The sequence below is a fragment of the Malaclemys terrapin genome, chromosome 10, assembly GCF_027887155.1.
Source record: "Malaclemys terrapin pileata isolate rMalTer1 chromosome 10, rMalTer1.hap1, whole genome shotgun sequence".
NCBI classification, from domain to species: Eukaryota; Metazoa; Chordata; order Testudines; family Emydidae; genus Malaclemys; species Malaclemys terrapin.
In genome coordinates this window covers 26,830,049-26,855,147 of record NC_071514.1, presented here as the reverse complement: position 1 = coordinate 26,855,147, position 25,099 = coordinate 26,830,049, and the positions used below count along the sequence as shown (strand labels likewise).

At 42.6% G+C, this 25,099-nt stretch overlaps 1 protein-coding gene across 2 annotated transcripts in view; it reads left to right on the top strand.

Moving 5' to 3' along the window:
• ALDH1A2 (aldehyde dehydrogenase 1 family member A2) overlaps positions 1-25,099 on the top strand; it is a 73,996-nt gene that overhangs the window by 38,711 nt on the left and 10,186 nt on the right. For both annotated transcript variants that reach the window (XM_054043073.1, XM_054043071.1), the window contains exons 5-8: positions 6,154-6,215; positions 9,407-9,535; positions 9,663-9,776; positions 22,330-22,432. In XM_054043073.1, the coding sequence (XP_053899048.1) occupies positions 6,154-6,215; positions 9,407-9,535; positions 9,663-9,776; positions 22,330-22,432 (408 nt within the window). The remainder of the gene's footprint in view (positions 1-6,153; positions 6,216-9,406; positions 9,536-9,662; positions 9,777-22,329; positions 22,433-25,099) is intronic.

Sequence of the window (25,099 nt, the reverse complement as noted above, 5' to 3'; positions counted from 1 at the left end):
TAAAAGCTCTTCTGTAAGGACTAAAGAAAATATTGCCACCAAATTCTTTGTGTCCTGCTTTCACTTAAAATTGACACAAGCAATAGTGCAGAGCACACCATACATTCATATATTCAGCAAATTTCCTGCTCCCTAATCCCTTCTTCCCTTGTCAGTGAATGCCGCCTCCTCACATATGAGCCCAGCAGGAATACAAAAGTTAAGTCACTGGGTAAAAGGCATTGCCAACTCGGGAGAACAAATACTCTGTTTATTCTAGTCCTTAAAAATGCAAACAACCAAAGCACTGCAGGAAAGCAGCTGTAAAACTGAGTTTGTTAGTGAAGTGGTCTGAGTTCCTGAGGCCACATTTTCAGCAAGCCTCCCTAAATGCAAACCACAATGGCCTGCACAATTACTGGTATCCATATCCTTGTGCAAACGTGGGATTTTCCAGACAAAAATGGGTGAAATTGCAATTTCTGAGGGTGCAATTTGGCCCTTTTTAGCTAGCAAGGATTTTCTCCCTGAATCTGATTCACCCCTGTGTTTCTCTGGTAAACTCATGGCTATCAGTAGAGTTACACCAGTGTAAAGTTAGTTATGCCAGCCTAAAGCTGGAGTTACCGAGGGATGACTGTTTACATAGTTACAGTCAACTTGTCAAAGGAAATCAGACATGACAATAAAACCACAAAAAAATCCAATTAAATTTCTTCCCCCACCCCCGTCTGTTAAATGTGATAATGAATTAGACACCCTACAGTCCTCTGATGTTTATTTTTGACAAGGTTTTTCTTCTTTAAAACAACTGCAGACCAGGGAGAGACAGGAAGGAAGGCACTGGATATAGGGGTGGCTAAGAAGGAAGAGTGTTCGTTAGAGTCAAATTTGTTCTGGTCTCAGTGTTAGGGCTCCACCCTGCCCTTTGCTCCCTATTGCAAAACCCTGTTGATTAGGGTTACCATCCGTCCGGGTTTCCCCGGACATGTCCAGCTTTTTTAGCTTTAAATGGCCGTTCGGGGGGGATTTCTAATATGGTAGAAATGTCCGGGATTTCCCCCTTCCCCTCATGCAGAGTGCGGCGCGGCTGATTGGATGGCTGTGCCTGACTGAAAGCCGCTCGCAGCCACTGGGGCCTCTAGCAGCCAGAGTCCCTCCCCATCCCCGCACCCTCCTCCCCCGCAGAGCAGCGCCTTATTTGTTTGGCTGCACGTGGAGCCCGCAGCTCTCCCTCGGCCTGGGGGGGGGGGGCAGGCAAGGGACAGGGAACGGGGGGTTAGATTGGTCGGGGGTTCTGGGGGGGCTGTCAGGAGAAGGGGGTGTAGAGAGCAGTTGGAGCAGGCAAGGGACAGGGAACAGGGGGAGTTAGATTGGTCGGGGGTTCTGGGGGGGCTGTCAGGAGAAGGGGGTGTAGAGAGCAGTTGGAGCAGGCAAGGGACAGGGAACAGGGGGAGTTAGATTGGTCAGGGGTTCTGGGGGGGCTGTCAGGAGAAGGGGGTATAGAGAGCGGTTGGAGCAGGCAAGGGACAGGGAACAGAGAGTTAGATTGGACGGGGGTTCTGGGGGGGCTGTCAGGAGAAGGGTGTGTGAAGAGCGTTTGGGGCAGGTAAGGGACAGGGAACAGGGGGGTTAGATTGGTCAGGAGAAGGGGGTGTAGAAAGCGGTTGGGGCAGGCAGGGGACAGGGAATGGGGGGGTTAGATTGGTCGAGGGTTCTGGGGGGGGCTGTCGGGAGAAGGGGGTTTAGAGAGCGGTTGGGGCAGTCAGGGGACAGGGAGCAGGGAGACTTAGATAGGGGGTGGGGTCCTGGAGGCAGTTGGGGGGAACAGGTAGGGGGTAGGCGGATTCTGAGGGGGGGTGGGAAGTGGGAGGGGGCGGGGCTGGGGCGGGGCTAGGGCAGCAACCCGTGTCCTCTTTTTTGATTGTTGAAATATGCTAACCCTACTGTTGATGTCAAGGACAGCAGAATCAGGCCCTGACTAGAAACTGTTAGATTAATAAAGCTATTACAGACCAAAGTGTAGCTGTAGCTACAGTATATGCCACATCACAAGTTATAGGACCAATTCTGCTCTGGTTACATCCAGGCTATCACACAATACGTTTCCAAGGCTGAATCTGTCATCTCTGTCTCTTATTTTTATATGTGCCACTATATGAGCCATATGATTACATATTAGACCTGCCACATTACCATATATGTGAAAACTAAATACCCAGGACATGGTTTTACTCCTGTGAGAGATCTGCTTGGATACCCCTATGGAAGGTGTTCCAATACCAAAGCAGAAATCCCTGAATATAAACGTGATTTTCTAATTGGGAAATTAAAAAAAAAATCTTTGGGCCAGATCCTCAGTTGCTGTGAACTGGTGGCTCTATTAACGTCAGTGAGCTAGGCCAATTTACACCAGCTGAGGATATATTTTTTTAAAAATAACATATGCTCTTTTCTATAAACCTGTTTTAATACAACTTGAAAAAGAGACAAATTCAGTTTGTTTTTCTGCATTTACCTTAACGATTTGGTAGAAAAAAATAGGAGAGGTGTCAGATGAGCAGCCTGGCTGAAGTCCCTTAGCTACCAAATGGCTACAGTATGGACTGCAACAATGCAAGTTTCACACATTGTCCTGCCATATGCCTCCACCCTGACCTAGAGGTACCAACTCTAAGGGTCCTGCATTTCCTTCTTACTCTATGTGCAATTCTTATTCTTGCTGGTGAACACGCACTCCTGCAAGATGTCCCATTTGAAACCAAGGGGATGACTCATGTAGGTGTTCGCTAGCATGAGTAAATGGGTGCACAGTTGGGCTCTCAGTCACCAGACCCATTTGATCTCCAGTTTCTTTGCTTACTGCCTACAAAGTTGATTGATAATGAATGAGGTGGTGAACTTCGTGATACAGACACTTGTCAGCTGAGACTCAGCCCTGGTCTACACTGGGGTAATAGCGTAGCTGATGTCAACGTATCTTAGATCAAATTAAAATTACTTACTTCGCGTCCTCGTGGCGCTGGATTGACGGCCATGGCTCCCCCATCAACTTTGCTTCCACCTCTCGCACTGCTGGAGTTCAGCAGTCGACGGGAGAGTGATCAGGGATCGATCGCTACCCACCGATCCGGCGGGTAGCATAGACGTACCTCTAGAGGGTGACCTACTTCAGCTCTCAAAGGACATCAGGCAGTAACAACTTCCATTTACTACTAATCTGGACTGGATTTGAATCAGTGGCCTAGATGTGGAATGGCATATCCTGTTGTCATTCCCTCAAGACAGTCACAATCACGGTAACTTTATAAAGTATCTTTCAACACATTAATTGTTTTAGAAGTCATGAAATTGGTTAACAGGGATGATCCTTTTGGATTTCACAGCTGTCCACCTGGAGTGTGCTAGGATCTGCTTTCTCACCAAACCTAGCTCGATGTGTTTTCTGCTGAGTAATGGGCTAATAATGCGCACAAAGATGTCTAATAACAGCCGCATTACAACATACCAGAGCCTTGTCTACCAGGGCTAATTCACCAGGGCTAATTTAGCTGATTTAAGGAGATCCCAGTGGGAAGCTTGTCCTTCAGGACAAGAGCTAGAGCCAGAGCTAGTGGTCAGCCGGTTCGCCCTCCCAGGGGGATTCAGAGTAAACTGTCTCAAGTGACAACAGCTCACAATCCTGAAGCAGTTGCAGAAAGGTTCAGGTGCTGCAGAGATTAAAGTCAAGACCTTTGTGCCTGGCATAGATGGATCTTCTTTCAGTCACCTCGGTGTGGGTGTCAGATATACAGACCTCACTCGGGTAGTCTCCTGCCTGCTGACAGCTACTAGGAGAGCACTGGGGAGAGTGAGTGAGAATTAGCACATTTTCACACCATCTTAAAGTAACAGTATTTTCATTACTGCGAGTTTTATAAGTTTATATTAAAACTTAAAAGTTTCATTGTTACCTGTGTAGTTTCTGAGCACAAAGGATTCAGGCTTTTTAACTATCATTGTTTAGTTAAAATGACTCACTTCATCAAACTTAGTTATTCTGCCATTACAAAAACTTGTTTTATGGTGTGCACCAGGCAGCCTACAGATGCACAGTTGGCATTTCCAACTTCACCTTCACCCTCTGGGTTATTTGAAATCTGCAGCGATGGCTGAAGGAAATGTTATTAAACATCCCCAATAATTTCACCAGAATTGTGAGGTCTGTGGATGACCAACATTTAAAGTAGGTGTCAAAAAGGGGCAGTTATTCTGGAGTCTGGCAGAAGCCTTGCAAACATCAGAGGTATCACTGTGAAGAAGACTCTGAGTGAGGAAAGAACGGGCCTTTTATGTCCAATCGAATTAACCGTGATTTGGATGACTTCGCAACCATGTTTGGGTTCACTGCAGCTTTACCTCATGGGCCATGAAGTAGTGCAATAATGATGATACAGGGATGGCCAAAACACAAATGGTGCTACTGCACTGTTACTGTTATATTGTCAGAGGCTTTCTGCCTAGGATCCATTTATCTTGGTGTTAGCGAGCATAGGCTGGTATTTTCACCTCACACTTCTATGATTCTTTTAAAAATATTCTCTAAATAGAGCATTTTGATTATTTTGAAATATAACCCAGTCTCTATAGTTCCTCCTGTTCTTTTCCTTCTGTCTAGGCCAAGCAGACCAAACTGATTCATCAACCATCTTTCTTCTTCCTTCCCCTGTGTTACACTCTGTTTCTCTCTCTCTTATTCTATTAATCTTTCTTTCTCTCTCTCGCTCTCTCTCTCTGTGACCCTTTTCCTCTTTTGTCTCCCTCTGTTGCACATAGCCTGCTGATAACTATTTTATAGCTAATATTCAGTTTCTGGTCTCTTGAAAACTTTGAAGCCAAATCCCTGCTGATTAATGTACAGTAGTGCTTTATGGGTATGTTTCCCCTACACAAACTGAAATAGACTTACAGAAACAAGTAAAACTAAAAAATTTTGTTTCTAATCAAAGCTAAGCTGAAGCCTGTGTTTAAAACCAGGAAACTTTCTGGATTAGCCCATTTATTGTTACCAGATGTATGGGACCAAAGTCTGCTGCAGGTTCCCCAAATCATTCCGTGCTCTAATTTTCACCTTTTCCCCTGAGATTGAGCCTAGGTACATTTCTCACCAGTCTTACCCATATTTAGCTGAGGTGATTCTGGTGCATAAACAGATGCCTATATTTGTAAATACGTGTGTGTTCCTATAGACACAGACCTGCTCAGAGACCTACAGCTCTAACCAGGGCAATGTGAAAGGTTGGCAGAGAGGAAAAATCAGACCCCCAAATCAGGGAGCTTTCAGATTTCTGTTTACTTCTTGAAGTGAGTCACTTCACCCCCTTCACTGTAGTGATTTAGCTCAAGAGCCTGCCCCCCACTAAATGAAACCTCCAGGCTGGGCATAGGTCTCATTTTAAAGCCTGGTACCTACCACATTTGTTTTTTGCCATCTTGGTTTTCAAGGCTCTAAAAGTAATTGTCAGTGATTCAGAGAGACAAGGTGGGTGAGGTAATCTCTTTTATTGGACCAACTTCTGTTGGGTGAGAGACACAAGCTCTCAAACCACACAGAGCTCTTCCTCAGTGATTCAGAGGATTAATTTTTTCTTCTCTTCTTCCAGCCTGGAGGCAAGTAAGTGGCTTCCTTTGAGGTCACTGCCAAAACCTCTGTGGGTATGTCTATACTGCAATTAAAAACCCACGGGTGCCAGTGCCAGCTGATTCGAGCTCCGGCTAAGAGGCTGTTTATTTGCAGTGTAGACATTCGGGTTTGGGCTGGAGCCAGGCTGTAGGACCCTGCAAGGTGAGAGGGTCCCAGAACTCACGCTGCAGCGAACAGCCCCTTAGCCCAAGCCCACAAGCCTGAGTCCACTGGCATAGGTCAGCCACAGGTGTCTAATTGCAGTGTAGACACACCCTTTGTGCACAGATTGTCCTCTTTCCCAAGGAACCAAGCATGTCACCTTTGCATGTGGTGCAAACAATTGGGTTGCTCCAGATTTCCCACGCTGGTTCACGAAAGATATTTCAGTGACTACTTTATTTCTTTTACTGCCATCAAAGGCTGATCCTTAAAGCTCTCCCCCCGCCCCTTTTTTTTTTGTTCTGCCAAGTCAAACTGCTCTTGAGACTAACCATTCTCATCTGTTTCAGATGGAGATTATTTTACGTTTACAAGACATGAACCCATCGGAGTGTGTGGACAGATCATCCCTGTGAGTATCTCTGCTAGTGCTTTGTATTTATTTTCATTTGAACTAGCTCTCTTTAAAAGACACATAAAACATGGACCTCAGCTATGTGTGTTTTCCATTACGAAAAAAAGCTGAGCTCATATTGTTGACATATCTTTAACAGTCTCTCTGCAAATGCTTATTTGAACACGCTAATAGGGTTTTAGCTTTGGTATTAGGAGTTAAGTTCTCAAGTCATAGAATTCTCATGATTAAAACAAGCAAAGCAAAACACAGTGTTAATATGCTGTCATTGGTTATGGATGTTCACACAACTTATGGAAAATTGATGCTTTACCGTGGCAGTCATTTTTTATTTAGTTAGTTTTTACTGCAATTTAACAGACTCCTCCAAGTTCTTGGGACAATGTTATGTATTTTAATTCTGTTCTTTCCTGGTATTTCTTTTTATAAAGCTTTTAGAAAAGAAGAAACTCCAGAAGACACGTCGTTACAGTTAACGTTGTGCAGATTATTAAAAACATGAAGGGTTTATTGTATTTGTTGCAAGAGAGAAGGACACTTATTATTTCATTAAATTTAATACTCTTTCCTCCCCCCCGCCCCCGCGTATGCACCCTCGGCAAACTCCTGTGATACATTGCATGGGAACTTCATTGAACAAGCATTCTTTTCTAAAGTACTGGTTAATGGTTTCTGGGAGAAATTTCAATGGGAGGCTCATGTACAGCTATTAAAATATGGTGCGGAAGCTTTTCCTTTACAAAGCATTGGGGAACTAATCAAGAATTTTTTGTTGATGTTGGTTTTTGTTTTATTCATGTCTACCGCAAGCCCCTGAGCAGCCAGGGTGTGTTTGTAATATGCAGCAATTCCAATAAAAAAGAGAAACCCAAAAAAGATGCTTTTTAACAATGTCAAGGCCTTTTTTCTCTTACTATTTATTATTATATTTCTTTGTAAGAGTGGTTCTTGTGGCTGGCACTCTGTATGAACACCTTGGGAAGGAGCTCATAGTCTAAGCCCCCATCCTGCAAACACCTACACATATTCTTAACTTCTAGTCACATGAACAGCTCTGTGGAATGAGTGACTTCAGTGGCAATAGACTTGTGCAAAGTTAAGCATGTGCGTAGGTGTTTGCAGGATCAGAACCTTAACGCCCATTCCTAAGGCATTGGGCACTTCCTGGGAGCTGCTCAGTGCCCTCAACTGACAAGTTCTGTTTAAGTCACTGGAAGCTGCGGGTACTGAACACTTTGCTGGAGGTGCCCAAGATCCTGAAGAATGCAGGATTTATTTACTTTATGTAGAGTTGTACAAAAGGGGAATCTTATCCAAGGCCCCTGCAATGTATTACAAAAATAAAACTAAACAGCCAGCACTACACAAAACTTCCCTCCCTGCTCCAGATCTAACCCCCATCAAAACCTACCCTCCACTGTAGCCTTGAATGCTGCAGTATACCCTGAAGGTTAACAAACCCGGGCCATTTGGGGCCAGAGGTGCAAACTTCTCCCAGACCTGAGATCCCCTCATGGAGAACCCTCTATTGCTGAGCTCCTCTCTTTTAAATGAAGGGGGATCCAGCTCAGGTGCCGCTGCTGATCACAGCTGTGGCATCATGACACAAGGAGAGAGGAGATCCAGTAGGTAGATAGGTCCTAGGCCAGGATCCAGCTGTAAATTAGGCCCTAACAGCACAGTCCAAACACATTTCCACATAATCCATTACATATGATTTATGCAGATATGTAGGTTGAAGCTGTATTTATTTTGATTTTTAGTGTCTTACATAACGAAACCTTCCTGGAGAAGGATGAGGAAAGACCTTGCAAGGTTCCTAAGTAGAGACGCCTATTTTCACCCTGCCACATTTTGCACTATAAAACTCTTCGGAGCTTTACTGCAAGAGGTGACAGAAGTGCAGGCTGTCAGCATACTGTTGGCCCAATGTCTCTACTCCCAGGCTTATATACTGGTGATGGAATTAAAACATCACTCTGTCTCCAAAGTTTATAAACAACTGAGGGGGGAAAAAATTGGGTGTTCGGTGAAGGAAAGACATTTGTGTATTTTTTCAAGCTTGCCAGGGGCTAGCGAGAGGTCTATGAGAGTGGCAGCTGATGTGCATCAGGCAGTCACACCTTCTAGCGAGTGGCTGACTCTTCATGACTGATATTTCTATTTTCTTCCAAGTGAGATTATTATAGTTACCGCTATGAGTTCAATGCTGCAAACGCAGCCGTGAATAACTTTACTCACATGAAATCAACGGGACTGCTCATGTGAGTAAAGTAACTTACATGCATAAGTGTTTGCAGGATCAGGCCCAAATGCAGAAGGCCAGATACCTTTGATGATTGCTACCAGATGGAATCGTAGCCATTTTGTGCAGCAAATAAATATAATGGGCCAAATTTTCTGCTGCGGTAAATTGGAATCCTTCAGTTGAAGTCAATGGAGTCGCACAAATTTACACCAGCAGATAATTTGGCTGGACCAATTTATTGTCTCTATTTTTCTTGTGTGTTTCATACCAATTGTTCAACAAGAACTTGTAATGAAGCTGACACAGATAGCTGACTGTCTTTTTGTCTCTGCTATTTCCATGGCAATGAGCTGTAAACATGTTAAAACTTCCTCAGTAAATAAATAGACAGTATAGAGTGCTGATACTGTAGAGATATTGGGAGAGGTGTGGGGGGAGTTATTTCTTATAATCCCATCAGTTAATTATGTATGGGTTTGCCTAGAAATGTTATGGATTTCTTAAAAAGCATTCAAGGGTTAGAAATTTATCTATCTATCTATAATATAAAAATCTCTGGCACTGATGCAAAATAGTTCTTTCTGAACACCACAGAGCCAGGAGGTATTTGTCCTGAGGGGAAAAAAAAAGAGGTTCCAATCGCAAAATAGTCAATGACATTAAAAGCTCTGATTAAAAAAATTGACGTATAACCCAAAATTCTTTTTGAGAAGATAGGGGGCGGAGGTTATAATTCTTTGAGTAGAGGAGAAAGAAGAATTGAAAGGTCACTGTTGCCTCTTTCTTAATGGTGGTAATTAAAAAAAACCCTTGCTTTGTGCTGGGAAAGATTTATGTTGAGGATAAGCCTGAGAAATCAGTGAGGTAGCAGCTTGACATCTTGAAAACAAAGCACCACTGCAATATTTTTTCATCTATCAACTTTTATTTTTTCCTACAGTGGAACTTCCCCCTGCTGATGTTTGCATGGAAGATTGCCCCAGCTCTGTGCTGTGGCAATACAGTAGTTATTAAACCAGCAGAGCAAACACCACTCAGTGCGCTTTATATGGGAGCCCTCATCAAGGAGGTAAGAATAATTGACAGGAATAATGTCTCTGGCTCTCCTTACAGCTAAGGAACTACCACAGCATGTCTAGTTTAATTTGCCTGGTCAATTTTCACAAACCATGTTTCCTCTAATTCTGTTTTGCTAGGCTGGCTTTCCACCAGGAGTAATCAATATTTTGCCAGGATTTGGTCCAACTGCAGGCGCAGCAATAGCTTCTCATGTTGGCATAGATAAAATTGCTTTTACTGGATCTACTGAGGTAAGTGTATTCTAAAATATGTTACTGTAAGATATCAGTCCAGAAAATATTTGGGAACGGCAGCCAAGCTGTTGACTGAAGTTCCTCTGGGTCATTCAGCAGAAAGGATATACCCTCACCAGAATGGTCTGTCCTTCCCAGCTAAATCTACATATTATCACACTACCAAAGCAGAGGTGTCAGTTTCCCCTTAACACCAGCTGTACCAAATACCATGGCACAAGAAGCACATGTGGAAAAATATTGCTAGGATTTCCTATGGGCTTGTGAGGATATGAATTAGGACACGCGGGTAGATAGATTGTGTAGTATAAGCCACAGGGTGCACAAGTCCCTTTTTGGTGTCCATAATCTGTGTGACCTAGAAGCTATTGAAGAGGTTAATTCTGAAGAGAATGGTTTTAATCTACATAAAGGGGGCTGAACCAATCAGAACAGTGACTTTGCCTAACTCTCAAATATGTGCAAAGACCACTGTTATCATTCAGGAGTTGGGGATAATAGAGGTGCGACAGGCTGATGCCACCAGAGAAGGGTCCTTATCTCTCAGTCTGAAGAGAGGAAAAAAGGAAACCAGAAGGAGAGGAATCTCAATGGGAGTTTCAGGATTGGTAATATTTAAAGAGTGCTAAGAACAGGCCCTGTTCCATTGAGACTTTAACAGACCATTGTATGGACAGATCCTACAATTCCAGGGTCTGTTCCCTCCTTGATATGTGTATGTGACTCCCACTAGGCTCAATGGGTATTTTGTGTGCATCAAGGGTAGACTACGCTCCGTACAGGGGTGGCTCAATATATTTTGCCACCCCATGCACGGCAGTCAGGCAGCTTTTGGCGGTGCGCCTGTGGGAGGTCCGTTGGTCACACAGATTCTGCAGCATGCCTGCAGGAGATCCGCCAGTCCTGTGGCCTCAGTGTACCAGCTGCCGAAGCTGCAGGACCGGCAGACCTCTCACAGGCATGCCGCCAAAGGCTCCCTGACTGCCACCCCCGCAGCGACCAGCTGGCCACCCCCTGCGGCTTGCTGCCCCAGGCACGCACTTGGTGCACTGGTGCCTGGAGCCGCCCCTGACTCCGTAGTGAGATAGATTTACTCTTGGTGTGAGCTGGGCCGGCGCAACCCATTAGGTGACCTAGGCGGTCACCTAGGCTGCTGCAATTTGCGGGGTGGCAACCGCAGCGGTATTTCCGCGGCAGGACCTTCCGCCGCCTCGGTGGGGGGGCGGCATTTTGGGGCGGGACCTTCTGCCATCCTAGGGTGGCGGAAAAGCTGGCAGCGCTCCTAGGTGTGAGATTATAACCTGATCCAGCAGCCCTTATATGCAGGCATCGTAACTCTCACTGAAGTTACTGGGAAACTTGTGCGTGCAATGACTGTGGGATCAGGCTAAGGTATTACTTTCAATACTTTTTGATGCAATACAATCTATAATGAATCTTAGGTACCACAGTGTATGGGCCTAAATTGTCAGTATAATGGGAATGCAATTGTGTGCCTAGTTTGCACACACAATTACCTTGCAGAAAATTACCATGTGTAATTGTGTGTGGATTTTTATGAAAATTTAGGTTATAATATACAAAAAGTAACAAAGTCAATTGCAACAAACATCAGATTTCAGATTACTTTGAGAAATTGCAACTCCTGTTCTGTAAGCAATTTACATTAGCATAATAGAATATTGGAAATCTTAATATGAGCTCTGTCTCTCCCTGCCCCCCCCATAAATTAAGTTGAAACAATTGTTTTCACAAAGGTACGTGGTCTGTGTTTAAGATAAATATTCTATTATACAGGATGTTGCGCTGTTTGGAGGAGAAATAATACAGATGGGTTAGGTTTCAAAGTTGTCTTTTGTAGCCAAAATAAATTTTTATTGTAGTTCAAGACAGCTTTAGTTTTAATAGGCGTTTAAAACTCAAAAGCTGTGGGTTTTATACTAACTCAGTGCCTACCTTTAAAAGCCTTACTAATAGGAAGTGAAAAGCATTACTGAGATGAAAAAGCAATTCTCTAAAAACCTAAAGCAAGAACAGATGGAACATTTTAATGCAGAGTTAGTGTAAACTGTTCCATATTGTTTCTGATTTCCTGTAACACTGAATTCTTGTAACAGCAAGTCAACATTGTAACATTTTAGACATGGTCCTGTAATATCAATGGTTATACAGAGCATCAGACTTCTCAGAAACTGTTTTCACATTTTTTAATGAAATAAAAATGGAAATATTTTGTGTGTCTACTCTTATCTACAGCAGGTCAGTTGTATATTCCAGTGATGTGGTTTCCTACAGCTATCAGATACACTCAGAGCCAGAATATTCCATTCCCACAGCTCTTCCAGGTGCTAGCACAGGCAGTTAATATTTTAGCTCTAACGAGTTAATGATAAAACCTATTAGAAGAAAAGCAAAGTTATTCAAGTTTAAGTGCCTGCAGCATGGGTTTTTCTCAATTCTCCACCACTAGAACCTCTTGCTTATACAGTAAACAATTCATATTTTCCCGTAAAAGCTAATTAAGCTCCCCAACTGGCTGCAAAAAAATCTTGTGTTTGCAGAATCAGAATTAATTGGGTTTTATTGTCTCTTTTTCAGCAGCGTTCCTTTAAGGAGGGGGGGGGGGGAAGAGGTCATTCATAAATAATAAAACTCAACAAACAAAAGAAATAAGACTAAGAGAGTCCAAGTGCATGACCATGACTCCATGCTGGAGTCCATTGTGAGGGCTCAAGTCTAGGTCCATACAACGATGGCAATTTTTTTCTCATATTTTGACTTCAAACTCTAATCATTTAAGCCCCGCTTCAGGGAAGCACTGAAGCATGTACTTTATATCCATGCCTGTTCAAGACAACATGTCAGAACATGCTTTAACTTTAAGCATATGCTTAAGTTCTGTCTTGAATAGGGATGCTTTCCTCAATCAGGTCTATAAACTGCATCTCTCATTTCCCTCTCCTAAACTGAGAGAGCCAATATGATCCCAATTGACTGGAGTGATAAAAGGCTTCTATTCTCTCAGTAAACAATGTAACTCATGATAATAGAAATGGAATGCACATTGAATCCAGAGGACTATCTCCCCCCTCCCCCCCCGCAAGAACTTGGCAGAATCTGCTGGTTGAGCCAAACTCACTTTACAGTCCACCCCAGTTGACCACTCACTCCCTTCTGCAGCACAGCATGAAGGGGAGTAAAATAGGGTTGACAACCCTTCAGGATTGTCCTGGAGTCTCCAGGAATTAAAGATTAGTATTTAAATAAAGATTATGTCATGAGATGAAACCTCCAGGAATACATCCAACCAAAACTGGCAACCCTAGCTCAGTAAAACCAAGTTAATCACATGGAAAAGGAGTCAGGGGCATACATACGGGTCAGGTGGCCACATGCTATGTCTTCTCCCACGGTAAAGCCACCAGCATGCCATATTACACAAGCTCTGCTCTGTGCAAGTTGGGGTGCGTGGTTTGACTTGCCAGCAGCGGACACAGCTAGAAAGAAGTGATTGTATATGTCATTCTCAAGTTTCAGAGTGGTAGCTGTGTTAGTCTGTATCAGCAAAAAGAACGAGGAGTACTTGTGGCACCTTAGCGACTAACAAATTTATTTGGGCATAAGCTTTCGTGGGCTGAAACCCACTTCATCAGAGAACATGAAAAAATGGGAGTTGCCATATCAACTCTAACGAGAAAATCCCTCACTCTCACAGATCTTGGGAAACAGGCCTGTCCTCGCTTACAGACAGACTCCCAACCTGAAGCAAATACTAACCAGCAACCACACACCACACAGCAAAAACACGAACCCAGGAACCTATCCTTGCAACAAAGCCCGTTGCCAACTCTGTCCACATATCTATTCAAGGGACACCATCATAGGACCTAATTACATCAGCCACGCCATCAGGGGCTCTTTCACCACATCTACCAACGTAATATACGCCATCATTTGCCAGCAATGCCCCTCTGCCATGTACATTGGTCAAACCGGACAGTCTCTACGCAAAACAATAAATGGACACAAATCAGACCTCAAGAATTATAACATTCAAAAACCAGTTGGAGAACACTTCATCCTCCCTGGACACTCAATTACAGACCTAAAAGTCGCAATTCTTCAACAAAAAAACTTCAAAAACAGACTCCAATGAGAAACTGCAGAACTGGAATTAATTTGCAAACTGGACACCATTAAATTAGGCTTCAATAAAGACTGGGAGTGGATAGGTCATTACACAAACTAAAAACTATTTCCCCATGCTAATTTTTCCCCTACTATTACTCACACCTTCTTGTCAACTGTTTGAAATGGGCCATCCTGATTATCACTACAAAAGTTTTTTTTCTCCTGCTGATAATAGCCCACCTTAACTGATTAGTCTTGTTAGAGTTGGTATGGCAACCCCCATTTTTTCATGTTTTCTGTATATATATATATATATAACTTCCTACTGTATTTTCCACTGCATGCATCCGATGAAGTGGGTTTTAGCCCATGAAAGCTTATGCCCAAATAAATGTGTTTGTCTCTAAGGTGCCACAAGTACTCCTCGTTCTTTATTCTCAAGTTTATATTTCAAATTGCCACATAAATTAATGATGTACTCAGCAGCATTGACTGCATCTCCATAATCTTCAGTGGAGCAAGCAATGCCTAGCCACAGTGGAAAAGACAATAGATAGCTGGCCTCCACAAGCCCCTCATCCAATCCTTCTGAAGGTCTGCATTCCCACTGGCTTCACCTCATAGAATCAAGGAACCATGAGGCAGACATTTTTGCAAGTGTGCCTTTCACAGGCCTTTATGTGGAAAGGGGGACATTTGTCCCTAACAGGGAGTTTAATTCAGATTAGAGAGGAGAAGAATCCATGCAGAACTTGCTATAGCACTTGAATCAATCAAAATATGAATTAGTCACTTCATGATGGCTCAGGTGTTAGGTTTGTGATTGTTTTGTTGATCAATTTGTACTCTCCAGCTCTTCTCTATTTCTGTCTCAGACTCTTGGGCACTTTGAGAATTGTTTTTAAATATCACATGTGTGCAAAGTCCATCTTCCCTTCATGGGTGTAGTTTGGGGGAGGCCAGGGGGGTTTGCCCCTTCCCAAATTGCAAGCCTTGGGCAGGCATGGAATTTGCCTCCCCCATGCATGGCCCCATTGGCCTGACTGGAGCTACCCCCACCCCAAATATAAAGTCAAACTATGCCTATGCTTCCCTTTCGTCTTCCCATCCCATGAATAATGTTTTCCCTGATACTATCACTATTCCCTTCCCCCATTCCCTTTCCTTCATGGCTCATCTCATGCACAAAACAGTGGTCCTTCACCTCTTTCATCCCGCACACCACTTTGCAAGGCAAACATACCTCCATGGATCACCTCCTCTCCTAATCCCCCAATTCATGGTTCTCAATGGTTCATTAGGAAAAGTTCTCCAGATCATTGATGGTTTATGAACCACACTTTGAGAACCAATGCGCTGAAGGAAAAAAAAATCATACTGAGCACAAGGTCCAGATTTGGAACATTTTGCCATGGTCCCTTTAGGTTTCAACAGCGCTTTTGGCTTCTCTACTTGCACTAGTTTATACTCTTCAACAGCTTGCTTGATGGAAAGATTTTTAACAAGGTTGGTTGTTTCTGTTAGGTGCTTTTTAATGAATCAGACCCCGATTGTGTCCCTTCTTAATTACTGCAATCTTCTCCTCTCTGACCCATTGACACCTTATTTCTCCCACACCCTGTTGGTCAAACGTTAGCTGCCAAATGGGACCTTCCTCACCAATTGAGCTGACCATGTCACCACCTATTTGTATTCCCTCAGGGGCTCCCACTACTTTGAGTTTACAGGTCTCCTCCTTGCTTTCACAGCTCTTTGTGACTCCGCTCTTGCCACCTACCTCATGGGTTTGGTTTCCTGTCATATTTCCCTCACCCTCTCTGCCCGACCATTGGTGCCAGTCCAGGGTGAAATTCTTGCCCTGTTGAAGCCAGTGGGAGCTTTGCCATTGACTTCAGTTAGTCCAGGATTTCACCCCAGTTGCCCTGTTTGTTTCCCATAACCATCTCCATTTTTCCTATGCCACCCTCTGTCTGATTTCCTCACCATCTCACTACCTTCTCCACATTTACATCCCTTTTAAAAATACAGTTCTCCCAGGAGGCCCACAAGGAGTGATTATGTTAAAGTTACAAACAATCAAATGATCTTTTAAAAAGCTAAGTTATCCCAAGCTCTGGATTTCCCAGTGTGTCCCTGTACTTGCCTTTAGACTGCTAGTTCTTTAGGGCAGGAGATATCTTCATTTTTGATCACTTTACAGGTTTCTGTAGGTTGTCAACACTAGAAATGCAATATTAATGGTGGACAGAAGTGAGAACTGAAGATTGCTCCAAAAGCACCTTTAACATTTTTTTCACCATATGGAATGAGGTCATGTATTAACTGAGCCGTTATCACACAATTCTCTTCTCTTTCCCTATAGTAAAATGAACTGCTGCAGCCATTGTTTACAACACCACAAATTCTTGTGAGGGGGCAGTAATTTGCACATATCTCAAATGTGGAGCGGTAGTTCTTCCTCTTCCTAAGATCTTTTGATTCTTTAAAGACAGGTTCTCTAAATAGTGAGGGGGAAAGGGCTCAGAAAGGCAGAAAAGCCGTTATTGTAGCTGCCAGCCAAATTCTGCAGCCACCAAAAATGCCTGTGTTATTGAATGCACTAAAACATTAACTTCATATTTACAACCACAATACACTGTATGTTCAAAAATGGAGGGAGTTGAGGCCAGGTTGAGAATCAGGCCCTCTGTTACATTTACTAAACTAGTAATAGTATTATCATAAGATACTAACACTACTAATCCAATGTCTATGTGTATATAAAGCATGAGTTCTTGTATGGACATATAGGACTAATAATAATATCTAATGAATCAAGCAAAACATATAGTACTGTAGTTGGTAAGTATATAGTCAATAGAAGGATGAAAACAATACAATATAGATTAGAAATGTATTGACAACGGGAAAGCTTTAATATAAATTTGCATGTTGCTACATATTACCCAGCAGTTTTCTCAGCAAATGTTTAATGTGTATCAATAACTTCTGTTCAAAAACAAATGTGTTGCCTCCAAATCTGAACTGGTTTGCAACTCCATCCAGTTTTTACATGCTCTCAAGATGATAGGAATCACAGATAGCATGCTAAACATTTGAAGCACTGGCCAACAAGAAATGTATTTTAGGTGGCTGGTTTCCATGTTGTTCAAGCTAAACCCCATTAAAAAGCAGACAGGGTAACTCAGATTAAAGATGTGATTCAGTTCTATGTTCATGCAGTTATGTGCATAAGCCAAATAAATATTCAATAAATGGGTTTGGATGCCTATGTAAACACAAGGTCCATAAACAACTTCAATAAAACCCAACAAAGCGTTCTGCATTTTGCTTGGCAGAGTGTTTTCTTTATGCAGTTAGATTAACAAACCATGATCTCATCATTAGTCAACAAGATACTAGAGAGACCATCAAAGCAAGCTACAGGAGAGTCAAGATTGATTCATGCCAAACAAATGTTTGTAGCTAACAGCTGTATTACCATTGATTCTAATTTACTCAGCAGGATTCTCCTTTCATTTCCTAAGTGAGATGAATGTCATGTTGCATGATATAGACAGCATGTCTACCTACTGCATGAGTAATGAGTTGTGTCAGCTCTCTTGTATCATAAAATCTTTCCTTGTTTTTGGATCTTCTTGAAGGATTATGTCCTGGTTTTTCTTCCACTAACAATACAATTCTTAAAGGCTATGTGTTCCATTTCCAAAAGTCTGTCAGTTAGTCAGACAACTGAAATGTCCAATAAAGGAGGCTTTGGGAAGGATACATTATAACTCATTCATCATTTAGCTTAAGCCCTCTTGATAATTTTTGTCACTCATTCTGCTGGGCAACTTGTGCTTCCTGAATGACTAGGATACCCAAAATAAAACCATTCTTTTTTCTTTCCTTATTGCATTTGGTAGAGAGCTAGGAAGTTGTCCTTCTTCCAGATGTGAAATAAGGATACATACCAAAAGCTGCTCTTGTCCACTTCAGGATTGTGAAGTTCACTAATCTTTGCTGGTCTGGGAACAGTCCTCAAGGTCACTTTAGAAGCAGAGTACCGCATGTGGTCAAACAATGTTAGACTGAGTGATCTGGAGACAATCTGGAATCAAAATTCACACAAAATAAGCAACATCTCAGCTTTCAAGGTTTTGCCAAAAATCCCACTGAATTCTTTGACCTCAGAAGTTTAAAGGGCTAAACTAACCCTGCTGTGTGAATCCAAGGATTATAGGTAGTGCTTACTTGATTCTTAAACCACTAAACAGCCTCAAAACATCGGGAGGTTCAGGTCAGGGAAGCACCTGAACATTCAAATGCACTATTCAGGACTGGAGTGGAAACCTCACAGGACTAGGGCTTTGTTTCGGTTTTTGTGATGGGGGGAAGAGGCTTTGAGAGTTCCAGGGCTTTTAGTAAGACTAGAAATTACAGCTTTTTGTGTATGATTTTGGAACTTCCACTTCTGTCTGGAATCAGAAAGCACAGAGGCACATGAAAATAAAAGTTAATGGGTGCAATAGCTTACCCAAAACCCAACCCTCGAAAAGAATTTGGGTAAAGTTTTGGGACTCATCCCAAACTGGTTTGCACACTCCTATTTAATATGTGACTAGATGAATCTCTTCCAATGAGAAAGATTGATCATTCAAAAACAAAAAACAAAGCCAACTATTGAGTGCTTCTGTCAATTATTTAATTAATACAAAGAAAACAGCAATCAGTTTAATAATTTAACACTTTTAGGGACTGCAGTTCAAGTAGCTGTTTTGAACAGAGGTGTCCTGTACAGCTGGGTGTCCCATTTCCCTCCCCCCCGCCACCATCCCCCTCCCCGTCACCCCGCATAACAGATTTTCTTTGAGATGAGCCAAATTACATCTACCCACACCCTCCATGCAGTTTACAGGGTTATGGTACTTCACAACTTATCCAGGGATACTCCTGATATCTATCTTGCAGCCTATTCAAAACAAGGATGGGGAGTCGAGGTTTTCTGTGCCAACATTCCTGCTGATTAATCAGCTCAGCTCCATTATCTGTGGGGGAGTCCTCGTTTCCAAAGTTCCCTCGCTACGCTGCATTGCCTGTTGGAAGTTCACAGATATAGCTAAGAGACACCACAGGGAGCATGAAGTAAAAGACTACAGGGACTGGAACGCTATCACTTATCCCTTGGTAACTCTCACTGTGGATGAAGAGAGAAATGAAAAAGGCTCCTTTTCTCAATAAATAATCACAGCCTCAGTACCCTCCTTAAGGCTCCCCTCATGCCATGAGTGCACAGAGCACCGTACTGGCTGAACAAAATGCCAGTGCTTACTAGCAGCAGGCCCCATAGTAAGCGGCTTTGTGCCCTACCACCCATAAGCGTGAATTTATTCCCAGTGTTAAGGCTGAAGTGAGACTCTCTGTTAAGCTTACACTTGGAACGTTGGCAACCTCTGTATATTAAAGATAACACATTTCCAAATTAGGACCATGGTCTCCAGCCCCTTTGGACCTATAACATTTGGCAACCAGGGCCGGATTTCCAATTAGGCACAATAGGCACGTGCCTAGAGGCGCTGGCATTCTCAGGGTTCCTTAAAGTTAAAAGAGGGTTAAAAGTTTTATTTTTTTACAGCAAACATTGGGGTGCTGAAGATGCTGTGCCTAGGGGTGTGTACGGTGTAAATCTGGCCCTTTGGCAACCTCTTGTTTTGCCAGGTGTTTTAATCTTTTTTGTTAACTAGGTCACAAATATTGTGACATTAAAGTGGAACCGGGGGGTGGCATGTTCTGCTTTTTGTTTGTATTGTGATTTTCGGGTGGATCTAGTTAATTATTGGTCTTCTAAAGAGGGAGGCTGAAGACATAAGGCTGTAGAGTGCCATTGGCTAGCACCGATTATAATGGCCAGGCTCTAGCTGATTTTCAAACGTACATTTCATAACTGTTTGGGAGATGTTGGAATTTCTAAGTGACATGTTAAACATATTCAGTGTGGCCTGCTGTCAGTCAAACATAGTGGTAAAATCAGCTCCAATTAAGGGGATATGTAAGGAATTTCATGATAATGTCAGCACTCCATTTCATCATTATAGAGGTAAAGAAAAGATACTGAAGTTAATTTATTTTAAAAAAATCCACAGTCAAACTTGATAGTGGTATTGCCAGATACACAGTTAATCATTGAGTTACATGGAATGGTTGACAATTCCCTAATTATCCTGTGGGCTTTTTTCTTTGTTTTTTCTGGTGGGGGCCCTGGGTTCTATTTCATTTGCTTTATGATTACTCCAGTGCTGGCTTAACTTTCTCTAGCAGACTGACTTTAATTCTGTAGGTCAGCTTCTCTCCCATTAACCCCTTAATGCTGGCAGTCACAAGCACCTGGCCCTGTGTATAGAAGTTTAACATTGAGAAATATCAACAGCTAGGTCCTGCAGCACAGTCAAAGTGTAGATGAAAGTTCAGCTGCTGATGGGATTTTTGCACAAGGCAAGACTGATTTCTAATGGCTGGAGAGAAGGATTGGGAATCAAACTGCATGTGTACATGTGTGTCAGCCAGCTACTGACTTGCGGCGTGACCTTGGGCATGTAATTCTCATAGGCTTTTAGGCATCTGACTCCTTAGTTGCCTAAATACCTTTGAGGATCTGAGTCTTAGGCCCTAATTCAACAAAGCACTTAAGAACATGCTTAAGTCCATCCCTTTTCAGCAGAGCACTGAACACTGTACTCATGTTTTACTATATCAGGGCCTTAATCTCCTCGTGACTGTTTCCCAAACCTACAACATGGGCATAATAATACAGTTTGAACAGTGGAAACCACGCAGAAATCTGGTTAAACTAGTTATTGGGGATTTCCCCAGCACAGGGGAATCTCCAGGGAACATAGAGCAGGTGTTACGAGCTCCAGCTCCATGCTACGCGACCCTTCTGACATTGGCATAGGTGGCATGTCATAGGTATGGCTAGCAGAAGGTGGGGGTGGCCAGACTGGTGCTGCACTTTATTGATCCTCACCTGCAGAATCATTTCTTAGGGCTGCTCCAAACTACACCAGGGGCTGCATTTGCCTCCAATGACCCCTACTATTGAGAAGGACCAAAGGGATCTCAAAACCACCTTTGACTCCCACCCTTACTACATGTTCTAGCTGTGGTGCAGCTTAGTATCTGGCCTGGTATGTGTGCACTGTATTTTGCCTGTGCAATCCTTCTGTAACTACTGTATGCTGCTAATCCGATTTATAATGCAGCTAATTTTAAGATGAGGTGATATATTCTGGTTTATAATTTCACTCTTCAAATTAGTTTAATTCTTTGGGGACTAAAAAATTGAATGTTTGAGAGAGTGTATATATATATATATACACATTCCTCAGAACTTATTTGGCTAACAATCTGGAAAATGTCAGTGTTCAGAGTGGATTGCAATAAATTACAAAACAATTAAAGCGATCGTATTACTAATAGCTGTACTGTATAAAAGAAGCATGATGGTGCTTATTACTAAAGAAGAACTCAATGCATTCTGCGCTAGTACAAGTGACTTTGTTTCAGTATCAACAGAAAGCGGTCAGCCTAAACCTCTTGTTAATGGTATGGAAAACCCTTTGCACTTACTCCATATATAATTAAAAAAACTGGTTTGTGTAAGAAGTCATTCCAGTTACACAGATTTCAGCTTAATTCTCCTATTGATCCTGGCAATAAAAAGACAGAAGAAAATGATCACTAAGCCAGGCTTTTCCCCAGCTCCAAAATGTATGCTGCCATGCCCGGTCTCTTGCAAGGAGGTTTATTTTCTTAAGAGAAGCCAGCAGATGAACACAAAAACAGTCTTTTAAGTCACTCCTTAGCCTTAGACTTCAGGGCTGCCCCCCACCCCCCTACCCTGAGGGGGCTCTGGTGCTCCTGGCAGTTTCCCAGTTTCAGTCAGCTCTGCTCCCTTCCTGGAGCAGCAGCCCCAAGCCACCTGGCCCCTTGCTCTAGGGACTCAGCACCCAAGTTAGCTCTACTTCACGTAACTTCTTTGCCCTGGCCCATCTCTGCCACCATCCAAACTGCCCACTAGAAGCCCTTTATGGGCCCACCTGTAGCCCAGCCCTCTTTAATCGGCTTGGACTCACCTGCTCTGGTCCAGAGGCACTAGGCTTAGTCTATCCCTAGGGACTAGCTACCCTGTGACAAGAACCCAAACCCATTTCAGCACAGCTATTGAAGGGGCGTGCCTATTGACAGGTTTGTCCCATGCCTTGGCCACCCTCCAGTTCTGGGAAAGGCCTGGAAAGTTGTCTCTTTCTTACGTGATTCTGTGGATTTGAAGAACCTGCTGGATTATTTAATAGCTGTGTCCCACTAATATCCAGAGCTTGCTAGTGCAGTTAACTGTATGACTGCATTGTGTGTAAAATGTTTCTCCATTTCCTTTCAGGTTGGGAAGCTGATTCAAGAAGCAGCTGGAAGGAGTAATTTGAAGAGAGTAACTCTGGAGCTGGGAGGGAAGAGCCCCAACATCATTTTTGCAGATGCTGATTGTAAGTCAGCACTTACGCATTCTCCTTAAATCTGACAATGATAATACAATCCGTGCAGTATTCCTTTTGCTATGCGATTTGATTGTATATTTTACACTCCTCTTGAACGTCTTAATTTGCAATGTGCTGCAGAATTGTGCATTGACAAAACATAACTGCCTTTGTCAGAGCCTCAGAGGGTAGCTGGAGGTTTGGCAGCTAGGTAAGGTGTGTGCAGCTGGGAGTTAGAACATAAGAACAGTCATACTGGGTCAGAGCAAATGTCCATCCAGCCCAGTATCCTGTCTTCCGACAGTGGCCAATGCCAGGTGCCCCAGAGGAAATGAACAGAACGGGCAATCATCATGTGATCCAGCCCCCCTTGCCCATTCTGGGGCACACATACCAGGCCAGATATTTAGGAGTTTTGACACCTTAGAAGTTGCGGGCAGCATTTTAAGATTGTGAGATAAGCACATTAGCTGGAAATTTCTGCTAAAACGATCAGCAATTAGGTAGTTAAAATGTTGACATTTAAATTGTTCAGCAGGAGGTTTTGAAGTTAACAACTTATTACAATGAATGGGTCAGTTCACACCTTGCTTTGAGCTATTGTTTCAGGCTGCTGTTCAGACACACTGCACTCATTGCACTTTTGAAAAGCTTTCTTTGGCTTTGTCTACACTGGCAAAAATACACACACATGCCCTGAAAGACCAAAGTTCTGTCGATGAAAAGCACCAGTGCGAACAGCGCTTTATCTGCAGGAGCGCTCTGCTGCCGACAAAGCTACCCCACCACTCTTTGGGAGTGGAAGTTTTTTGTGGGCGGGAGAGCTCTCTCCCGCTGACAAACAGCAGCTACACTGCACGTCTTTTAGCAGCACAGTTATAGCGGCACAGCTGTGTCGCTAAAAGGTGCGTAGTGTAGACAAAGCCTTTGCAACCATAGGGGCTAGAAATTTAGGTTTTTTAACTAAACAAGAGAAAGCTGTGCCACATGCCGATCAACAGAAGGATACAACCCTATGTCCACTTTCAAAGCTTTCAGATAGGCTCTGCAAGATTAGGATAAAGTTGAAGAACTCTCAACTACAGAGAGCTGGTTGGTATGGGGAAAAGTTACCAACTCTACTGATATACAGTACTTATACAACTACAGTTATCCTGATATAAATCCTGTGTGGACATACTTATTCAGGTAGAAGAATGGCTTTTATCATGTTAAACACCTTCCCAAGTGACATAAACTACAGTGGCATAAGGGCATCCACACAGAGGGTTTACCATGTAACTATAACTGTTTTAATTCACACCTTAGATTATACCCCAAAAAAGTTCCAATGCAGACAAGGCCTCAAGTCTTGCTATGCACAGACTTTCACTGATTTAACTCAACCAATGCAAACCCATTTACGGACACCCTTATTTTGGTTTGAGAGGTTTATTTTGAATTATTTAAAGCTATTCCTAATTAATTAGTTTAAAGCTATTTCTTAAAAAAAGCTAAATTGAAATAAGTGATTCAAACTGAAATTGTCCACATGCTTTTTACAACCAGTTTAACTAACGTGGCTGAAATCACAGCTTAAATTGAAGCAGATGCCACTAGGCATGTAGAGAAAACTTGACAGAATTCTCCTGGATTGGGACAAATTGCTCTGCCTAAAGCTTTGTGATTTTAGGTAACCTGAAACAAGCAGCCAAAATATTAATTAATCCATCTCTACAATTAACACAATTCAACAGTTGTCCAGTTCTTGCTCAAAGCTACTGTTTTCACGGACAATTGACAGGCGACAACTTGTTCTCCTTCCAAGCACTTATTACAGATCCCATATGCCATAAATGTTTCAAGAGCTTCTTTCCCTTCTTTCCCCTATATTCTGCTTGATCTACAGAGAAATTTAAATATAAAGTACAGTTGTGTTCACAGTATATCATACAAAACAGAGGATCAATAATAGGTTTTGGTCTCCTTGCAAATATACTACTAGCACCCAACCTGAGATTCTAAGACACTAGTTAAACATTGAAGAGATTTTGCTGGCTGTTACAAAGGAACTGTTTAATCTGTTTACAGAACAACGTGTGTGAAAGTTTGCTGATAGTGTGGCAAAGCCATAGAAACTATACGGTTCTTTGAAAAGCCACAAGTGGATGGTTACAGCCCTTCGGAGTGCAAAACTATGTTAAGAAAAGAAAAAGGAAATCAGTTAACCAGTTCTAAATGCTATTGTTCTCAATCTTTGTGGATTCTTCTTGGGAGATTTTGAATGAGTTTCAGGAAACAGTCTGAATTACTTTTTCAAGATGATGGTGAAAAGGAAACACATTTGACATGTTTCTTAGACAGGGTTTTCTGAAAATAAAGCATTGTTGTTGTTTTTTTTAAATCCCCAAATTGATCATATTCTACACCAAACTCCAAAGTGCTGCAACTGACAGTGGGGTAATGGCTACCCTGTTGGACATTACTGCTTAATAAAGTGGTATTTTTAATCTTTATAAAGGCACATGAAATACCATGAGGGCCAAATTCTGTTCTAGGCATCTGTTGCACCCAAATAACCAAGGGTAGAATTTTTGTTCCTATGTACCTGATTTTCCTCCCACTGGTGTACAGGAGTAACTCCACGGAAGTCACCAACATTTCAGTAATGTCAAACCTCATGTAAATGAGAGAAAA